This window comes from Amblyraja radiata, chromosome 17 (genome assembly GCF_010909765.2).
Source record: "Amblyraja radiata isolate CabotCenter1 chromosome 17, sAmbRad1.1.pri, whole genome shotgun sequence".
In the NCBI taxonomy this organism is placed as follows: domain Eukaryota; kingdom Metazoa; phylum Chordata; class Chondrichthyes; order Rajiformes; family Rajidae; genus Amblyraja; species Amblyraja radiata.
The window spans coordinates 37,679,807-37,698,434 of NC_045972.1; the positions used below are offsets into that span (position 1 = coordinate 37,679,807).

General features: G+C 41.0%; 1 protein-coding gene across 3 annotated transcripts in view; it reads right to left on the reverse strand.

Annotated features, from left to right (window-relative positions):
* Nucleotides 1-200: 200 nt before the first annotated feature.
* Nucleotides 201-18,628, reverse strand: part of psme3ip1 (proteasome activator subunit 3 interacting protein 1) — a 62,907-nt gene continuing 44,479 nt past the window's right edge. For all 3 annotated transcript variants that reach the window (XM_033036196.1, XM_033036194.1, XM_033036195.1), the window contains exons 5-7: nucleotides 17,856-17,989; nucleotides 3,373-3,437; nucleotides 201-804 (exon numbers count right to left, since the gene is read on the reverse strand). In XM_033036196.1, coding sequence (XP_032892087.1) covers nucleotides 584-804; nucleotides 3,373-3,437; nucleotides 17,856-17,989 — 420 coding nt within the window. In that variant the 3' untranslated portion in view covers nucleotides 201-583. The remainder of the gene's footprint in view (nucleotides 805-3,372; nucleotides 3,438-17,855; nucleotides 17,990-18,628) is intronic.

The window sequence follows — 18,628 nt, forward strand, 5'->3', positions numbered from 1 at the left end:
CCAAACTTAGCAGTTCTGACACAGGTAGCTATTAAGGAAGGCAGATGGTTAAAGATCGCAGGTCTTTTCAAACCAATGTGTCTGTTAAAAGTGTATCTAAAAGAAAGGTGTTTGGCAGCTGTGGTTTCAGAACTTCAGTAAACTAAAAAGAAGTCAGAACACAGATGACTAAGTGACAGAGACAGAAAATACAAAGCAAACAATGGAGAAACACTCGGAAGAGAGAATTTATTCCCCAAAACTTCAAAGTAAACTGGCTTATCCCTGGCTGGATATCAACAGCAAGCTGTTCTATTACCTTAACTTTAAAAGTTTTTGTTTTTAAATACATGCAAGTGTAAAACAATTATTCACACATCGTATCTAGCCTTTGGACACAAATCGCAAGTCACTTACTCTGTGGTGGTTAGTGCAGTCAGTATGTAGTCAAAGTTCAGAACCAACCGGGGATGTGTAATTCTGTGCTCAAACACCATCGCCAAAGGTTAAGCAGTCCAAACAAATATTGCCATTTCACGCAGGAAACTTTGTATTACAGACATCTCTAAATACAAATAACACTGCGCCCTCCGACGCTGCCACCTCATGGGCTTTCTGGAAAAGGGTGGGACCGAAAGACTGAAGATATGATACGTCCCCCTGTGTTAATGATGATATCACTGTCAGAGCTGGATTCTGCATCAGAGTCACTGCTCCCCGAGTAGGCACCAAGGCCAGGTAGTATCCCGACACACACAGAAGCTGACGGATGTTGAATTGCCGCACCACTCGAGTAAAACTGTTTTTGATCACGGGAGACATCATCTGAAGAATAAATCAAATGAAATGTCAGAAAGCAGCATAGCCTACTTACAGCATCATATTTTCTAGCATCCGCAGAGAATAGGTTATATACACATTAGTTAACAATGTAGTTAAGATTCAATGCCGCTTGATTGAATATGGCACCAGAAGTCAGAGATAATATTCTCAAATGTTCAGCTTCTATGAGCCTTGGGATTTTGAGGATAGTTAGGTTGTTTAATTCATTTGTAAAACTAAGCAATAGCACAGATTATGATACTGTAAAACCAATACGTTGTATATTACGTTCTGTGGCATATCACTTAAGAAAAAGCTTAGGCTACCCAAACTGGGTTACATGTTGTAACAATGCTTCAAACCAAGGTGAGCACACTTGCTCATGGTATCTTGCACCTGATATTTCTCCACCTGTAGAATAGGTGCAAGGATTTTAATTTAACATTCTGCTAGCCACATTTTAAACTTGTGGCTGCCTCTTCCTTAGCGATGGACCAAACAAAGAGATGGAATAAAGTGAGGAAGAGACAGAATGTCCCTTCTACCAATAACTCCTTCCTTCCACCACACATCCCCCCCCCCCCCCCCCCCCCCCATACCATTCCCTGTACCCCATCCTCAATCCTTAGGCTCCTTCTGTCTCACAACTATTTCTGAGGTTTTCGCTCACGTGGTGGGTATATGGAATGAGCTGCCAGAGCAGGTGGTTGGGGTAGTTACTATAACAACATTTAAAAGACACTTGGATGGGTACATAGAGAAGAAAGGTTTGGAGGGAGGGATATGGACTAAGCTTAAATCTGTTCTACTGTTGTGAGAGAAAAATCACTGGTTTCCATTCAGAAAACTCAGAGCTTCATGGGGTAAATCTCTCAGCGTCCCCAGATGGTTTATACAATGGAATTGGAAAGGCCCTCCATGTGCAAGGTTCACATTTTCCCATCCAGGCTTCAACTTGTGGTCAGCCTACAGCTATTGATAGCTCACAACCTACAGTATGACTGGTTTGGTGACATGGCTGTTCAATGTAGAGCAGCTCGATCTTCCTGACTGACCATTAATCATGGTTTGCTGACACAATCCTAGCTTGTTAGAATATAATAAAAAGGAACTGCATATGCCAGTTTACTGCAAAGATAAACACACCCAATGGTGGAGTAGCTCAATGAGTCAGGCAGCATCTCTGGAGAACAAGAGCTTCAACTGCCCTCAAAGCATTGTCGATGCCTTCACATTTACTTTTCATTTTCTCCTGTCTATTCTTCCTGGCCTTGTCATAATGATCGGGCTGCATTACAGTTTGCAATCAGTTACCACAAAGTAAAAAGTCCCCCTCTGCACTCTTACAGTGCACTTCCAGAGTCGTTAGGCATTGAAATCTGGATGTGTAGAAAGGAACTGCAGATGCTGAACATAGACACAAAGTGCTAGAGTAACTTAGCGGGTCAGGCAGCATCTCTGGAGAAAAAGGATGGGTGACATTTCGGGTTCAGACTCAGACATCAGTATATACCACCATCTGCAGCTTCGTTCTACAGCAGTCTGAAGAAGGGTCCCGCCCCAAAATGTCACCCATCCTTTTGCTCCAGTGATGCTGCCTGGCCTGATGAGTTACTCCAGCATGTTGCGTCTGTCTATTGAAAGCTAGATGTTCTGGATGACTGCACGGCACTCTGTTCCATGTGTGTGGACCTGTGAGCTGAGAGGGAATCCAGGTAGATCTTGATACAAAAAGCTGTTAGTTCCTTCACATGGCAGCTGCAATACAACAGGCACATCTGACTGCGGCCAAGTAGGTGAGTTGTGTAAACTGCTGAAACCTTTGACTTGCTTTAAAAGGATCTGTTTGTTGTGGTCACACTCAACTTGCATTATTAGGGAGTGAAACGTCTAGTAGAATTCCCTGTTGTTTTTGGAGCCCTGTAGCTGCTGCTGGTACATTTTACCATCTTTCACAATGTTATGCAGAATGGAACAGTGATGGCTCTGTGATCTCAACCCTGCCCGTGGCTTGGGGGACATCTCTGTCACCACTTTCAGGGGTTTCAGGTTTTCCAGGTGAGTTGCTCCTCATGTGGATCCTGGACACACTCACAGAGGAGCACAGGACGTGCCTCGTTACCCGACAAGAGCCACAACTTATCACAGCTCATGTGGTAAATGGTGAGAAATTGAGGGAGGAAAGGAAGAAATCAGTGAGGGATGCTTCCATGATTATGCAGCGATTACAGCTAGCAAGCTGGGTCAACATATGTTGGTTAACAGCAGCACTGGACTCAGATACACTGCTTCTGCTTGGGTAAATAGTTGAACAATGGCTAGTGAAACTGGAGTTAACTTTCTATGTTTTGTTCCATGGAAGATTGCCTCCCTTTTGTTTTGGTGGGAAGCAAGTTATAATAACTTGAAGATCATTTGTAATATGAACAATACCACAAACATACATTCAAGGTCTTTAATAAAAAATTCTCCTCAGAGAGAGAACACTACACACATACTCTGGGTGCTTATACTGACTGATGTGGAACAGATGGCACACAAGACAAGTACGATTTGGGAATTATTACTCACCAGCTTGCCCGCTTCCCTCAACATTATCCACCTTCTGCTTTTTGACCATTTCAGAACTCGTTGAGCTAGAGTGAAGTGACAAGAAGTGAAAGTGAAATCAGTATTTTAATACATTTGATCCTTCCTGCTGAGATTGATAATGCATTAGAATTCCCTGTGATTCACTTTGAGATTGCAAGAACAATCACCGTTATCAGGAACAGCTGCTGTTATGTTTTAAAGCTTAATATTTGTGGACTAATATGGTTAAACTAAAATTGTTTTCCAGATTGTATACTTAAGGTACGTTTATCCAATACTGCTTGAATCTGATTAGCTTGTTGAAAGGTCCACACCAACAGGTACTGAAAATGTCTTTAATGTAGAACACATTGGTTAGACCTGCTGCTTCACAGCGCCAGAGACCTGGGTTCGATCCTGACTTGGGTTGCTGTCTGTGTGGAGTTTGCACGTTGTCCCTGTGACCATGTGGGCTTTCTGCGATTGCTCCAGTTTCCTCCCAGATTCTAGAGATGTGTAGGGTTTGTAGGTTAATTGGTTTCTGTAAATTATCCTTAGTGTACTGGATGCAAAAGTGGGACAACAAAGAACTAGTGTACGGCTGCTCGATGTTCAGTGTGGACTCGGTGTGCCGAAGAGCCTGTTTCCACACTGTATCGCTGAACTAAACTCACCAGAGTTTGGAGGGAGGAACAAAGCAAAAGTTATGGAATTAATGAGCAAGGCAAAGAAATCATATTTATATGTGCCTTATCCTGTCTTTGTAATGCTTCAACAAATTAACTCGTATTATTGTTAAATGATTTTTGAGACATAATTTAATAAAGGAAGCAATCCCGACAATATTCCCACGCACACAATAATCTATTAGGACATGATAAAATAGTAGAAGATGCACCACACTTGGAAAATACTTTCACAAGTTGAGGGATTCCACCGGACAAGATTATTTAAGTCAAAGATAGACACAAAATGCCGGAGTAACTCAGCCTGACAGGCAGCATCTCTGGAGGAAAGGAATGGGTGACGTTTCGGATCGAGATCCTTCTTCTGAAGAAGGGTCTCAACCCAAAATCTTACCCATTTCTTCTCTCCAGAGATGCTGCCTGTCCCGCTGAGTTAATCCAGCATTTTGTGTCTATCTTCGGTTTAAACCAGCATCTGCAATTCCTTCCTACGCAAGATTATTTAAGTTCTGTATTTGGATTTTCAAAGAGCTTTCAACAAAGACACACATGATGCTTCCTAATGAAAGTATAACCCATATGAATCCACGGTACACGTGTGACCGAGTTACCTGAATTTATTAAACAATTAACCAATGGCACACTGTGAGAATAGGTGGTAATGTAAGCGTGTTGCTTTGTACTTAAAGGAAATTGCCTTGAAGCCAATACTGTTATTGTTAAAGCAGCAGAACACAATAAAATGAGAAATGCAAAAGACCGAGGATGTGGTTAATAACTCAGGGTGCAGTTTACATTTCTTAAGCATCTGGATTAACAAATGAAAACCTACTTCGAATACAATAGAGACATTAAATAAAGGGACTTGTATTATCACTGGGCCCACGATTAATAGTACTTTCCATTTTGACACGATATAGAGCAGCAATTAAGAAAAAAATTGGACAACACCACAACAGATGGAAACTAACTGTAGAGCATCTAAAACGAATAATCTTAATTACACAGAATAACAAGTGAAGCATAAGTTTTGAAATCTGGTAAGATAATTAAACAAAACCTCTGTGTGTATTTTGCACACATGCTCAGAATAATACTTCAAGTAATGTCAGGACTATTGGATATGATGACAAATGTAACTGAATAAAAATCATATTTTAAACAGATTTATCAGGAAAAAAAATATTCCCAGTGTACCGAGCATTCAAAATAGACTTCCAGATCAAGTGTAATCATGAATAATATGGACTGTTAAACTACCCAACCTAATCCAACAATGCCACAAATATATGGAGGTCTTTATTTAAAAAATCCTCTCAAGGGGAGAACACTACACACTTCAAGAACCAGAGGGCATAGCTTTAAGGTGAGAAGGGAAAGATTTAAGGTGGTGGGTATATGGAGCAAGCTGCCAGCGGAGGTTGTTGTGGCAGGTACTGCAACAGCATTTAAAATACACTGGGACAGGTACACAAATAAGAAAGGTTAAGAGGGATACGAGACAAATGCAGGCAAATGGGACAAGCTTAGTTAGGGCATGATGGTCGGCATAGATGAGTTGGGCCTGTTTCCGAGCTGTATTACCATGTGACATCCAAGAACTATTTAAGATGTGTACCATTCCAGGACATTGAATTCCAAAGCCCGGCAACACTTCGGGTGAAAACTGTTTTCTCATTTCCCAGTTAATACTCCCATCTACACCTTCATGCCCTGGTTTTGAGCACTACTGTGAGAAAAAAACCATTAGGGATTCAAGAAATGGCAGAATGCTATTGAAGATGAATTAAAGATACTGAAGAGTTAGATTGAGCCTGTGCTTATTCATGCTCCTCGCTCATGAATTGACGGGCTATTCAGACTTTAATCAGCTTCTTTTGAATTTACTTTACTGCTATCAAAACGGTCAGTTGGCCTGAAGAGTGAGATTAGCAAATGTATTAACCATCAGCTGCATACACAAGCTCAAACTGTAATTCAATCGGTCATTTTATTTGAAATTAATGAACGAGTGTCTTCTAAATAATAATAATTTCACACATAATTTACAGCAGCAATTTTTAATTGCATAATGAAGATCTTCAATCTACAAGTTATTATTAACTCTAAAGAGTGTTGCTTCGAAGCTGCATTGAACCAGCTGATCTCAACCAAGCCACAATAATAAATGTCATTTTTAAAGCCAAGAATAGAAAACCATAAACACTATGGATGCTGGGAGACTGAAATGTCAGAAATAGGCAGCAGGTCAAGCAGCATTGGAGAAGACAGAAACAGAGTTAATGCTTCAGGTCAGTGACTTTTCACCAGAACTCGAAATAAGACATGTCTTACGTTTCAAAGAAAATGATGGTTTGGGAAAATCATGGTGCATAGAAACATAGAAATATAGAAAATAGGTGCAGGAGAAGGCCGTTTTGTCAGCACAATTGGGGGTTTCTACTCTGTGGTTAGGATGCACCCCTTTTAAAAAATATTTTGCTCAGAACAGGTTTCCAAACTGCTCCAGTTCTCAAAATGGAAATTCATGGAAGTTAAAATTGTTAATTTTCTCACTCTCCACCTTTTTCACTAAATCTCATGCATCACTTGATCTATAAACACAAATGTTCCAATTCCTGTTTAACATCTGTCCTTTAGCTTTCCTTCATAACGACCAGGCAAATTTAGCAGGCCAGAAACCTATCATAAATGGAGCAGGAGTGCAACAATTACAGAAACTAAAACTAAATGGTCAAAGCATTTTTTTTAATTGGCAGGAGAGTTGAGAGCAATTTTTGTTTGAAATGGGGCTTTTTTTTCCCACATTAAGGCAGAACAATTAAAAAACAGGCATTTAATTGGCCCAGAAAGAGATACAGCAGCCAATAAAAGAAAGGGAAGATACACAAAAATCCAGAGGAACTCAGTGAGTCAGGCTATATCTCTGGAAAGAAATAGGTGATGTTTAGGGTGGGGACCCCTCTTCAAACTGAGAGTTAGGGGAAGGGGAAACGAGAGGTGTAGATGGCGATATGGAGAGATATAGAACAAATGAATGAAAGTTATGCAAAAAGTAACGGTGACAAAGGAAAGGTGGAGCCCACAATGGTCCATTGTTGACTGAGGGCTAGGTGAAAACGAGGCAGTGAAACAAGATGGCACAACTTTGGTCCTCATGTTGACAAACAACAATAGGAGTTTCCTAAGGTGATGGAAAGACTGGAGGAAAGTCTAGGTGCTGAGAGCTCTCTTTTTGTGTGGAGTTTCTAGACTAAACTTATGAAATCTGACATGATTCTGAAAGGTTTTATATTACACTGACTAGCTGATAATAAAAATGCAATAAGTTGCTCCAAAAGATTCTTCAGACTTTTGATGTCTCAATTTGGTCATCTCAAATTAAATGTAAATCTCTTGCAGGCAGACATCAGCATTAAAGCTTCCACAAAATGAATACCCGACTTAATGAAAATACCACACGGTGTGATAGCAGCATCCAGACCAATGCAAGCTATCACTAAATTCTCCATAAATATTCATGGAGCACATTGAAAATAAGTAGGCTTCCCTCTTAGAATCACAAATATTTAATAATCACAAAAAAAATTGTTGCCGAAACAGGATTAGGCCATATTGTACTGCACTACATGTTGAAGTAAAATCACAGTGTCATCCCGTCCATACGAACCAAAATGCCCCATTTGTCCGCATTTAGCCCATATCCTTCTAAACCTTTCCTATCCATGTTCCTGTCCGAATGTCTTTCCAGTGTTGTTATTACACCTGCCTCAACTACCTCTGGCAGCTCATCCAATATACCCATCGCCCTCTGTGAAAAATAAGTTGCCTATCAGGTTCCTATTAAATGTCTCCCCTCTCACGTTAAACCTATGTCCTCTAGTTTTTGATTCTCTAACCTAGGAATAAATATCTGTGCATTCACCTTATCTATTCCTCTCATGTTTGCATACACCTCTGTAGGATTACCCCTCAGCATCCTGCGCTGCAAGGAATAAAGTCATAGCCTACCCAACCTCTCTACCTATGGCTCAGGCCCTCCAAACCTGGAACATCCTCATAAATCTTCTCTGCATTCTTTCCAGCTTGATGGCATCTTTCCTATATCAGGGTGACCAAAACAGAACACATACTCCAAGTGCGTTCCTCGCCAATGTCTTCTACAACTGCAACCATGAAGTCCCAACTTCTATACTCAATTCCCTGTCTGATGGAGGCAAAATGTATCAAAGGCCATCTTCCCCATCCATTTTCCAGAAACAATGGCTTTGTACACTTTACTTTGTACACTGCTCCACAACACTCTCCAGGGTCCCTGTTCACTGTGACTATCCAAAATGCAACACCTCACACTTACCTGAATTAATGTCCATTTGCCATATCTTGGCACATTTGCCAAGCTGATCAACAACCCACTGTAACTCTTAATAACCGTCTTCACCGTTCCCAATACCAACTATTTTTGTGCCATTTACAATCTTACTAATAATTCTTTGTACATTCTCATCCAAATTGTTGATATACATGACAAACACTGATCCCTGAGGCACTGCACAAGTCTCAAGCTTCCAGTCCGAAAAGTAGCCTTCCACCATCACCCTCTGCTTAGTTTAGTGATACAATGCGGTAATAGGACCTATAGCCTACCGACTACTTGCTGACCAGCGATCCCCACACACTAACACTATCCGAAACACACTAGGGGCAATTTTACAATTATACCAAACCAATTTACTTACAAACCTGTACGTCTTTGTGCTACAACAATATATGAATTAGGAATTATTTAATTGGGGAGGTGTCCGCTTCTGTCATAGGGACTACTAATGTTCTTTTTTCCCCCTCAGTAACCTGAACAGCTCCTCTGATGTTCTAATGCCATAAATGCTCATTACACAGGGCACACACTAATACTGCTGCAGTTACGGCTTTTGACTTACTGAAATTTCCTGTGAACAACAACAGCAGTGTTATTCCCTAGCATACCGTCTCCATAAACTTCAGCTTCTGACCAACAATCCTCAAGTCACTTCATTTGTCAACCCCTCCTCCCTCGCCTTAGGTTTGCTCAATCTTCAAGCCGGGACAAAAGGACCAATGCAACTAATTGCAACTTTTTCCCCACTGGCCACATTTGCATCTAGAAATGTTAGGATTAAAATACCCCAATGAAGATCTTTTTTTAATCGGTACTGTAAAGCTCCACTTTAATGTCATCATTGTGGATAAATCATAGAATTTGAATAGTGAAACTAGCCATGGTGATTTGTTTGTTTGCTTCAAAGTCAAAGTCAATGTCAATTTTATTCGTCAATAAAGAACACCTGGAAATAAAACACTCACTTGATTAATGTGACGTGAAACATCTACTGAAATTGAAAGATAAATGTACAAATTTTGTAATATATCGTATAATGGCCAGGCTTACTGTTGAAATTACTACTGGGGTAAAACTATGAGAATTGCTAGGCAACAACATTGAACCAACTGTTGAATGCACCGTGAACAATACATTTAGTTAAGCTCCTTTTCCATACGCAGCTATGTCCCAAGAAACCTTGCATTGTAAACATAGAAAATAGGTGCAGGAGTAGGCCAATTGGCCCTTCGAGCCAGTACCACCATTCAATATGATCATGGCTGATCATCCTAAATCAGTACTCCGTTCCTCCCCATATCCCTTGTAGAACATTGTGCAATAAAAGCAATTGTGTCAATTGGGAAATGCGGGTTAGGGGCTAGAGAGTTTCAGACTTGCAATACCAAAGGTTATTTTCCCACAGTATTTTCTAAAATAAAGGCCTTTTTAAGTGTGCTCTGGGGTTTTTTCCCCTCTAGACTGTTATGCTTTCCAGGACGGATTTTCTTTTTCTTTGGCTTGTAAATTTCTAAAGTAAATTTTAAGTGACCCTAAAGTTTTCGATTGAAATTGTACTATAATAATCCTCCCTGCATAATATAAATGTTGTTCCCTAAGTCATCAATCACATTACATCCAATTTGCATTAAGGAAGCAAGTGTTATGGCCGAACGGCCATAAAGTTTATTTTATCTCTTGAAAGAATTCCACAGTTTTATATTCCACATTACATTGGGGACTCCAGAGCATCTCAATTATTCATAACTCTATCAGCAGTGCGCAATTTTCACACACTGAAGCAACGCCTAAGATACGTACAGTGCCCTCCATAATGTTTGGGACAAAGACCCATCATTTATTCATTTGCCTCTGTATTCCACAATTTGAGATTTGTAATAGAAAAAAAACAGACAGCACCCGAGATCAGGATTGAACCTGCATCTCTGGTGCTGTTGGGCACAGCTCTACCAGCTGTACCATCCATAATATGTATATCAGTATATTATTCTAGAGGAGCTGCTCTTCAATTACATTCCAGCAAGTTTGCACCAATAATTACATTCATTGCTGTACAGAGTAAACATAAATGCAGAGCCAAATTGATTTGAATCAGCACACACAAGCAATGATTTAAAATATTATATTACAGTAGATGAGTAAAATTACATCCTGTATCCAGGACATAGCTTCCACCAGTAAATGAGATGTCCTCCTTTAATACTCTCCAACGCCATAGTTGAATGAAGAACATTGCAGATCCAGATCCAAATTGAATTGAATTGAATTGAATGCCTTTATTGTCATTCAGACCTTTACGGTCTGAACGAAAATTCGTGCCTGCAGTCATACATACAATCATACAATAATAACAACAATAAACACAAATTAACACCACCACAGTGAGTCCTCCAAGCACCTCCTCACTGTGGTGGAGGCAAAAATCTTAGGGCTGCAGTCTCTTCCCTCCTCTTCTCCCTCTGCGCTGAGGCGATACCCCACCGGGCGATGGTACAACCAGTCCCGCGGCTCACCAAACCCCGCAACGGGCCGGTTCAAACACCGCGGCCCGGGATGGTCGAAGCTGCCGCCCTCCAGTCCAACGGACGCAGCCGCTGGCCTGCGGCTCAACCCCGGACTCAGGTCATAGCCGCCAGAACGCTGTCCCAGCCACCGGAGCACCGTTCCAGCCCCGAGCCGGATCGCCCTCACGTGAGTGCCGTTCCTCCCTCGAGCTGGGCCACTCCGACGGGAGCGCCATTCCTCCCTCGGGCTGGGCCACTCCGACGGGAGTTCCGTTCCTCCCTCGGGCTGGGCCACTCAGACGGGAGCGCCATTCCTCCCTCGGGCTGGGCCACTCCGACGGGAGCGCCGTTCCACCCTCGGGCTGGGCCGCTCCGACGGGAGCACCGTTCCACCCTCGGGCTGGGCCGCTCCGACGGGAGCACCGTTCCAGCCCCGAGCCGGATCGCCCTCACGTGAGTGCCGTTCCTCCCTCGAGCTGGGCCACTCCGACGGGAGCGCCGTTCCACCCTCGGGCTGGGCCACTCCGACGGGAGCGCCGTTCCACCCTCGGGCCGGGCCGCTCCGACGGGAGCACCGTTCCAGCCCCGAGCTGGGCCGCCCTCACGGGAGCGAGCCCAGTGCAAGTCCTGACTGGCTCTGCCTCCGGAGTATCGAGGCCGCCAGCTCCGCCATCAGGCCTCAGTGCAGACGGAGGCAGAGAAGGGGGATACGATAAAAAAAGTCGTATTCCCCCGAAGAGAGAGACAGCAAGCCCCGTTTCAACCCCCCACCCCCCACCCCCCACATAAACACAACCTAAAAAACAAATATCTGAATATGTAGAGCCAAAGCATCACTCTTCAAAAGATAATAATCATAAAGAACAATTTCAGCAGCTGTGCTCAATCCAGAGCTTCACCACTAAAATGATTTAAGATTATTCATTTAGTATTTCAAAAAGAGCACTGCTACATTTGAATAGCTAATAAACAGAATGTCACCATCAAGAGTTTTTTTTCCCCTCCTTTTTGGAGCCACCCACTAACTGTGCCTAACAGTGGACAGTATCAGCCTTCTGCCCCCAGCAAAGATGTGAGGCACGCTGTCACAGCTGCTACCTCACAGTGCCAGAGACCTGGGTTCGATCCTCGAGTGCTGTCTGTGTGGAGTTTGCACATTCTCCCTGTGATCACGTGGGTTTGCCCCAAGTACTCTGTTTTAGTTCAGTTTAGTTTAGTTTGGGGATACAGTGTGGAAACAGGCCCTTTGGCCCACCAAGTCCAGGTCGACCAGCGATCACCCCGTACACTAGCACTATCCTACACACTAGGGACAATTTACATTTACACCAAGCCAAAAAAAACTTTTTAAAAAATGGCTTTGGAGTGTAGGCGGGAACTGAAGATCCCAGAGAAAACCCATGCTGTCACAGGGAAGAACGTACTAACTCCATACAGACAGCACCCTTGGTCAGGATCAAACCCGGGTCTCTGGTGCTGCAAGGCAGCAGCTCTACCGCTGTGCCACCATGCTGCCCACATCCCGCATAAGTGAGGGTTTTAGGTTAATGGGTCTCTATAAATTGTCCCTAGTGTGTAGGAAGTGGATGAGAAATTGGGATAACATGGCATGGGATGGTCTGCATGGTCTCGGTGGGCCAAAGGGCCTGATTCCATGCTAGTTCTCTAAAAAACAAAAACAAAATAATCTTTCTATTTTCTCTATAATGTTTCTTTTTATAATATCACAATTAATAATAATAATAATACTTTATTTCAGACTCAAGGTCCAGACAAGGGACAACATTACATAAACATGCATTGCATATTAAAAAACATCATAAAGTACATATAAAATCACTTATAAAGCGTCGTATATTATATATATTAAAAAAACACAATACATGAATTAAAATCCCGAATAAAAAGAATGATCAATATCCTACAACGAGACCAGTGTCTCCACAACTGGGATTCATAGCGTGTAGTGCTAAACCTTATGTTTGACAAGGCCACAATAATTACATTTTTAGAGTCACATCTATTCATCTATTGAGTATTTATATAGCAATTCACAAGGACAAAGTCACATTTATCATGCATTTATTTAATATCAGCTATTAATCTCATTTATCCAATTCAATAAATCGATATAAGAAATGTTAATGATGGAGTAATTAGGCGGGTCGTTTATACCAATGCTCTATTCATCGATGCATTTGAAACAAGGCAACGAGACACAAATCCATTAAAAAGAATTGACACAAGACGTCTCAGTTTACCATTCTGCAATCTGCTAGGTCCCGCTTTCTAGGAGTCAATCTGTTCGCAACAACAGTGTGAATAAAAACAGTTCCAACTTAGTTACTGAGATGTTGTAAAGGCTGTACGCCTTGGCCGCAAATGGCAAGACCTACCAACCAAAATAATTTGACGGCTGTCAAAGTACCCCACGTCAAGGACATTACAAAACTCTTCACATATATATTTTTAAACAAAGTAAGTACAGGCACGAGAAAAAACAGTAAAACTCACACGGAGGATACTCAATTAATTAAAGGCGCATAAGATTACCTGAAACTTAATTTTCTCTCCCTTGCAGTATTTCATCTCCATTAAAATGAAGTGACTGAACCAGCAGGCAGTATACTTGCTGGGAAATTGCTGCAAGTTGGAGAGCACATTAGGACATTCAGGACATATTGCTCTGATTACCCTGATGACCCCAGCACGTTTGGATCTAAATATCTAAGAAGGAACTGCAGATGATGGTTTAAACCAAAGATAAACACAAAAAGCTGGAGTACTGTAACTCAGCAGGACAGGCAGCATCTCTGGAGAAAAAGGATCGGTGATGTTTCGGGTCGGGCTTGAAGAAGGTCTGGAGAGAAGGTATAGGGGACAGGCAGCATTTCTGGAGAGAAGGAATGGGTGACATTTCAGATCGAGACCCTTCTTCATCAGAAAGAAGGGTCTCGACCCGAAACATCACACATTCCTTCTCTCCAGAGATGCTGCCTGTCCCGCTGAGTTACTCCAGCTTTTTGTGTCTATCTTTGGAACAAAATATCAGCAGCTCTACACAGACGCACTGGATTTCTATGGAAATCTAATTTCTTAAAGCTTTAAAGCCTTAAATTCTAGTTCACCAATATTCTACAAAAGTATGATTTAGAACGCTGGTAAGCGTTGACTATTAATTAGGAACCCATTCGATAATATCACTATTAAATAAAGATAGAGATAAAATGGTTATTTGGAGGTGTGGAACAACAGCAGTACCCACGTGGTGAAAGACCTTGATTTGAAAGCTCTGATTTCCTTCCACGTCCCAAAGACGTGCAGGTTTGTAGTACATCGGGTCAGGTGCAGATGGTATACAAAAATCCTTGATTACCCTTACAAACACCACTGGAAGAAATGATGAGAAAAAGAATATTGTGCTCAAAAATCAGCCTACACTCTTTGCATAGTAAACTGGGTATTCATGGACTACCCACAGGAGCAACTAACTTGGGAAAATCTGTCAAAGCCTGTGCTAATGGCCAGCGTGCAAAAAAAGGCCAACGGTCTGATACAGTGTCAATTCATGACAATGAGATCTCAACAAAAAAAAATCAGCATTCACACTAACTACTCTGCCTATAACTACTCATCTGAAGAATCAAGGTCAAAGCTGGGGAGACTAGTGACCCACTGGGGAGACTAGTGACTATATTCAAGCCAATCAGTAAGTAAGCCATGAAGCAGAGTGTTCGCTAACATCCAGCTGGCAATTGGACCCACAAATACTTGGCAAACACAATTTGATCCTTTCCTACAACACCATCAAGTACATAGAAAATAAGTGCAGGAGGAGGCCATTCGGCCCTTCGAGCCAGTACCACTGACTATCTGATTTTACTCTGTCCTCTTTGACTTTTAGAGATATTGAACTTTGAGTTCTGTTAATTAATTATTAAAAGCAGGATATGTGCACAGTGTGTTTCTCAGTTAATCGTGCAACTCAATCTTTAAACATTTAACATTTGTCCAACCTGTCAGATGCCTACCTGTCACTGAAATGTATTTCTGATGGACAGTTCTGGTCAACTATGAACTAGAAATGTCCATCTTCCTTTGTAACAAACCTGAATCAAAGGGAGAGGAGATAGATAATTAGGATTCTAAACTCATTCTAACTTGCTACCTGACAGGAATCACCCAACAGCAGTAAGTGGCAGGAAACTTGTTTGACATGGTTTTGGCTGATTTTCACTTTGCTTATCTTCATCAAATTCCCAATATCAAAAATGCTCAGCCCAGTTACAGGGATGTCAACCAATCCAAAGCTTAAACCAATTGATATTTTAAACCACACATATATGGCAAAGCTGAACACTGTATTGAAAATATTCAGTGGAGTGATGATTGTACCAAATTCGATTTTTGTTCAAACACTACAGTAAATATTCTTGGAATGGATTTCACATACCTCGGCAAAATCTCAACAGGATTATAATGGTCACAATGACAAGAATAAAACATTATCTGCACACATTTCAATAAACAATGTATAGAATGAAGGGGCAATGCTCAGAAGTTACTAAATGACAATGATGCTTTTGCTGAACAATGCCACCCCTGATCAAACCATATTAACATTTCTTTTTTTTAAAGAAAGTTTCGTTAAAATAGGTACAAGCCTGAATCTTTGCAGCTAAAAATTCAAGATTCAAGTCAATATTCATTTCGCCAAATAAAGAAAGGAAAAGAGTAATGTTCTGAGGTTTAAATTCATTACCAACTCAAGAACTAACTTTAGACTTTACTTTAGACTTATCGCGCGAAACAGATCCTTCGGCCCACTGAGTCCGTGCCGACTAGCGATCAAGCTAGGGACAATTTACAATTTACAGAAGTTAATTAACCTACAAACATATACTTCTTTGGAGTGTGGGAGAAACCGGAGGACCCAGAGTAAACCCACGCAGTCATGAGGAGAACGTAGAAACTCCATATAGGCAGCACCTGTAGTCAGGATCAAACCCAGCTATCTGGCGCTGCAAGGCAGCAACTCTACCGCTGACCCACTGTGCCACCCTTGTTCAACTGGACAAATGAAAAATCTTGATCCTGCATTAGAGATAGTTCAGGTGGATTTAGAAGAAGGGATTTTCTATACTTGCATATAAACAGAAATTAATTACTAGCAAAAAGAAAATTACACATGCTCAGTTACAGATGCTCAGATCCACAAGAAGCAAAAAATTTTCATATACCTGTTGCATACACTGCATATTTAAAAAAATCTAGAAATTCAAGATGGAGAAAAAAAGAGATGCTATAGAGAAACAGATGTGAAGAAAAGATGAGAAGTGGTGATTTTAAAACAAGCTAGGTTAGATAAATGCATTCTCCAGAAAAAAAATACTGCATAACAATTTACCACTGAGATTTAACTGCTTTTGATATTCGAACAAGTACTTGTTATCACCTTTTATACACACTGGTTAACAAACATGAACACATTTTTATTAATGGATGCAAGACCATACAGCAAAATTGATCACAACTTTGGTACAAATTGCTAATTTCACAGAACATCGAACTGAACAGCATAGGAACAACCCCGTCATCCCACAATGTCTGTGCTGAACATGATGTCAAACTGAACAAGCCTCATCTGCCTGCACATGATCCACATCCCTCAATTCGCTGCATATCCATGTGCCTCTCCAAAAGCCTCTTAGACACCACTATTCATCTGCCTCCACTGCCACCCCTGGCAGTGCATTCCAAACACCCAGCACCTTCTGTGTAAATAAAAACGTGCCCCACAAGTTTCCTTTAAACTTTGCCCCTCTCATCTTAAAGCTGTGCCCTCTAGTATTTGACTTTTCCACCACTGGAACAAGGTTCTGCCTGTGTACCTTATCTATGCCTCTCAAACAATGTCAGATCCATCCTCAACCCACGGCGCCCCAGAGCAAACAATCCAACACTACATGCAGAAGCAGTCCAGAAGCATGTAGTTAATACCCGCTAATACAGCTGCATTCTGATAACCCTCTTCTGCACCATCTCCAAAGCCTCCACATCCTTCCTGTAATGGTGTGACCGGAATTGCACACAGTCCTCCAAATGCGGCCTAGCCATAGTCTTAGAGAGCTTCACCATGACTTTTTGACTCTTATATTCAATGCCACGACCAATGAAGGCAAGCATAACATATGCCTTCTTTACCACACCATCTACTTGTTTTGCCATTTTCAGGGAGCTATGGACTTGGACCTCATCTCTTTCAGAATCATGGCATATAAAAACATAAGGTGGTAAAATAACATTTAAAATCAGGCTTTCTTCAAATGAATATATCTTTTGGAGCACACAGCATGTTAACAAGTTAAATGGTGCACCAAATACTCCGCTGAAATGCCGCACTAGATTGCATAATAGGATACAATATGAGATTTTCCACATGTATTGTGTAAAACCAGTTTGTTTCAATCTTAAATTAAAATAGTAACTCCCCCTGCAAATTAGCAGCCAGCACGGATCAAAAGAACAGACTGGGGAGCATTGAGTTCAGATGTTGGCGATTCAAATTAGTTGTGTTAATCAAGTCATAATAAAAGGATTACAACTTATTTCAGTTCACCCAAGGTAAAGTGGAAGCAAAAAATAATTCTCATTGATTAAGATTCTTGAATATTATCCCTAACTTGTAGTAAAATAACCTGGCAAACTGTACCATCAACGATCCCAATTGAACAATGAACTGATAAGAATTACAGAGTTGCAAAGAGAGAAACATTTGATTGAAATAAACAAACAAACAGTTAAGCTTAGAAAATTAATTATTCAGGACCACTGTTAACATTAAGTTATAATGAAAATTAATTAGTTGTAATATTTATCACATCTTGTTGGTTTTGTTTACTAAATGGTACTAACCTTTTGCGTTTTACGGCTCCAGCTAACAGCTTTGCTTGCGAGAATTTATTCTTGGTTTCTGCTGGCTTGGCAGCCATTTTCTTTTCTTGGTCTATTTTAGATTCAACACTTGTCGTTAGTTTTGTGCGGGCACTGTTGGTACAGTTGGTTAAGGATTAAACAGGACAATTTCAGATTACATTTCTGGATATTTGAGTCTTTTGCTTTGGAAGTTTCCTGCTATGAACATGTGAGAAACAATAACAAAAAACAGAAAGCACTTCACTGGTCACAATGTAAGCCTCTAACAACAAGCAATTCACTCAGAATGACTAATTTTGTTTTGTTTTTTTATTCACAGGATATAAACATTATTAACAATGTCTACATTTGTCTTTCTGTAATTGTCCTCAAACTAAGAAGGTAATTCATATATTTGTGAATTTTGAGTCACATACAGAAGCAGAAGATTTAACTGGCGGTTCTGGAGCATATTTAAGGATGTGTCCCTTGGCCTTCTACATTGCTCCCACTGAAAGTCCCCTGGAACAAAACCCACTTTCAACCTCACCCTGTAGCATACTAACAGCCACACAATGACTACTCCTCCCATGCCTGTACTGCAATTCAGTAAGAATATGGAGAAATAATTGAATCATTTGATAAAATAATGAGAAATTATTTGAAAAATGCTTGGAATAAACAAGACTAAAAAGTATTAAAACACTTAAAATGTTAATTACATAAAACATGCAGTAGAATAACAGACCATGTGGAACAACTGGTCTGTTATA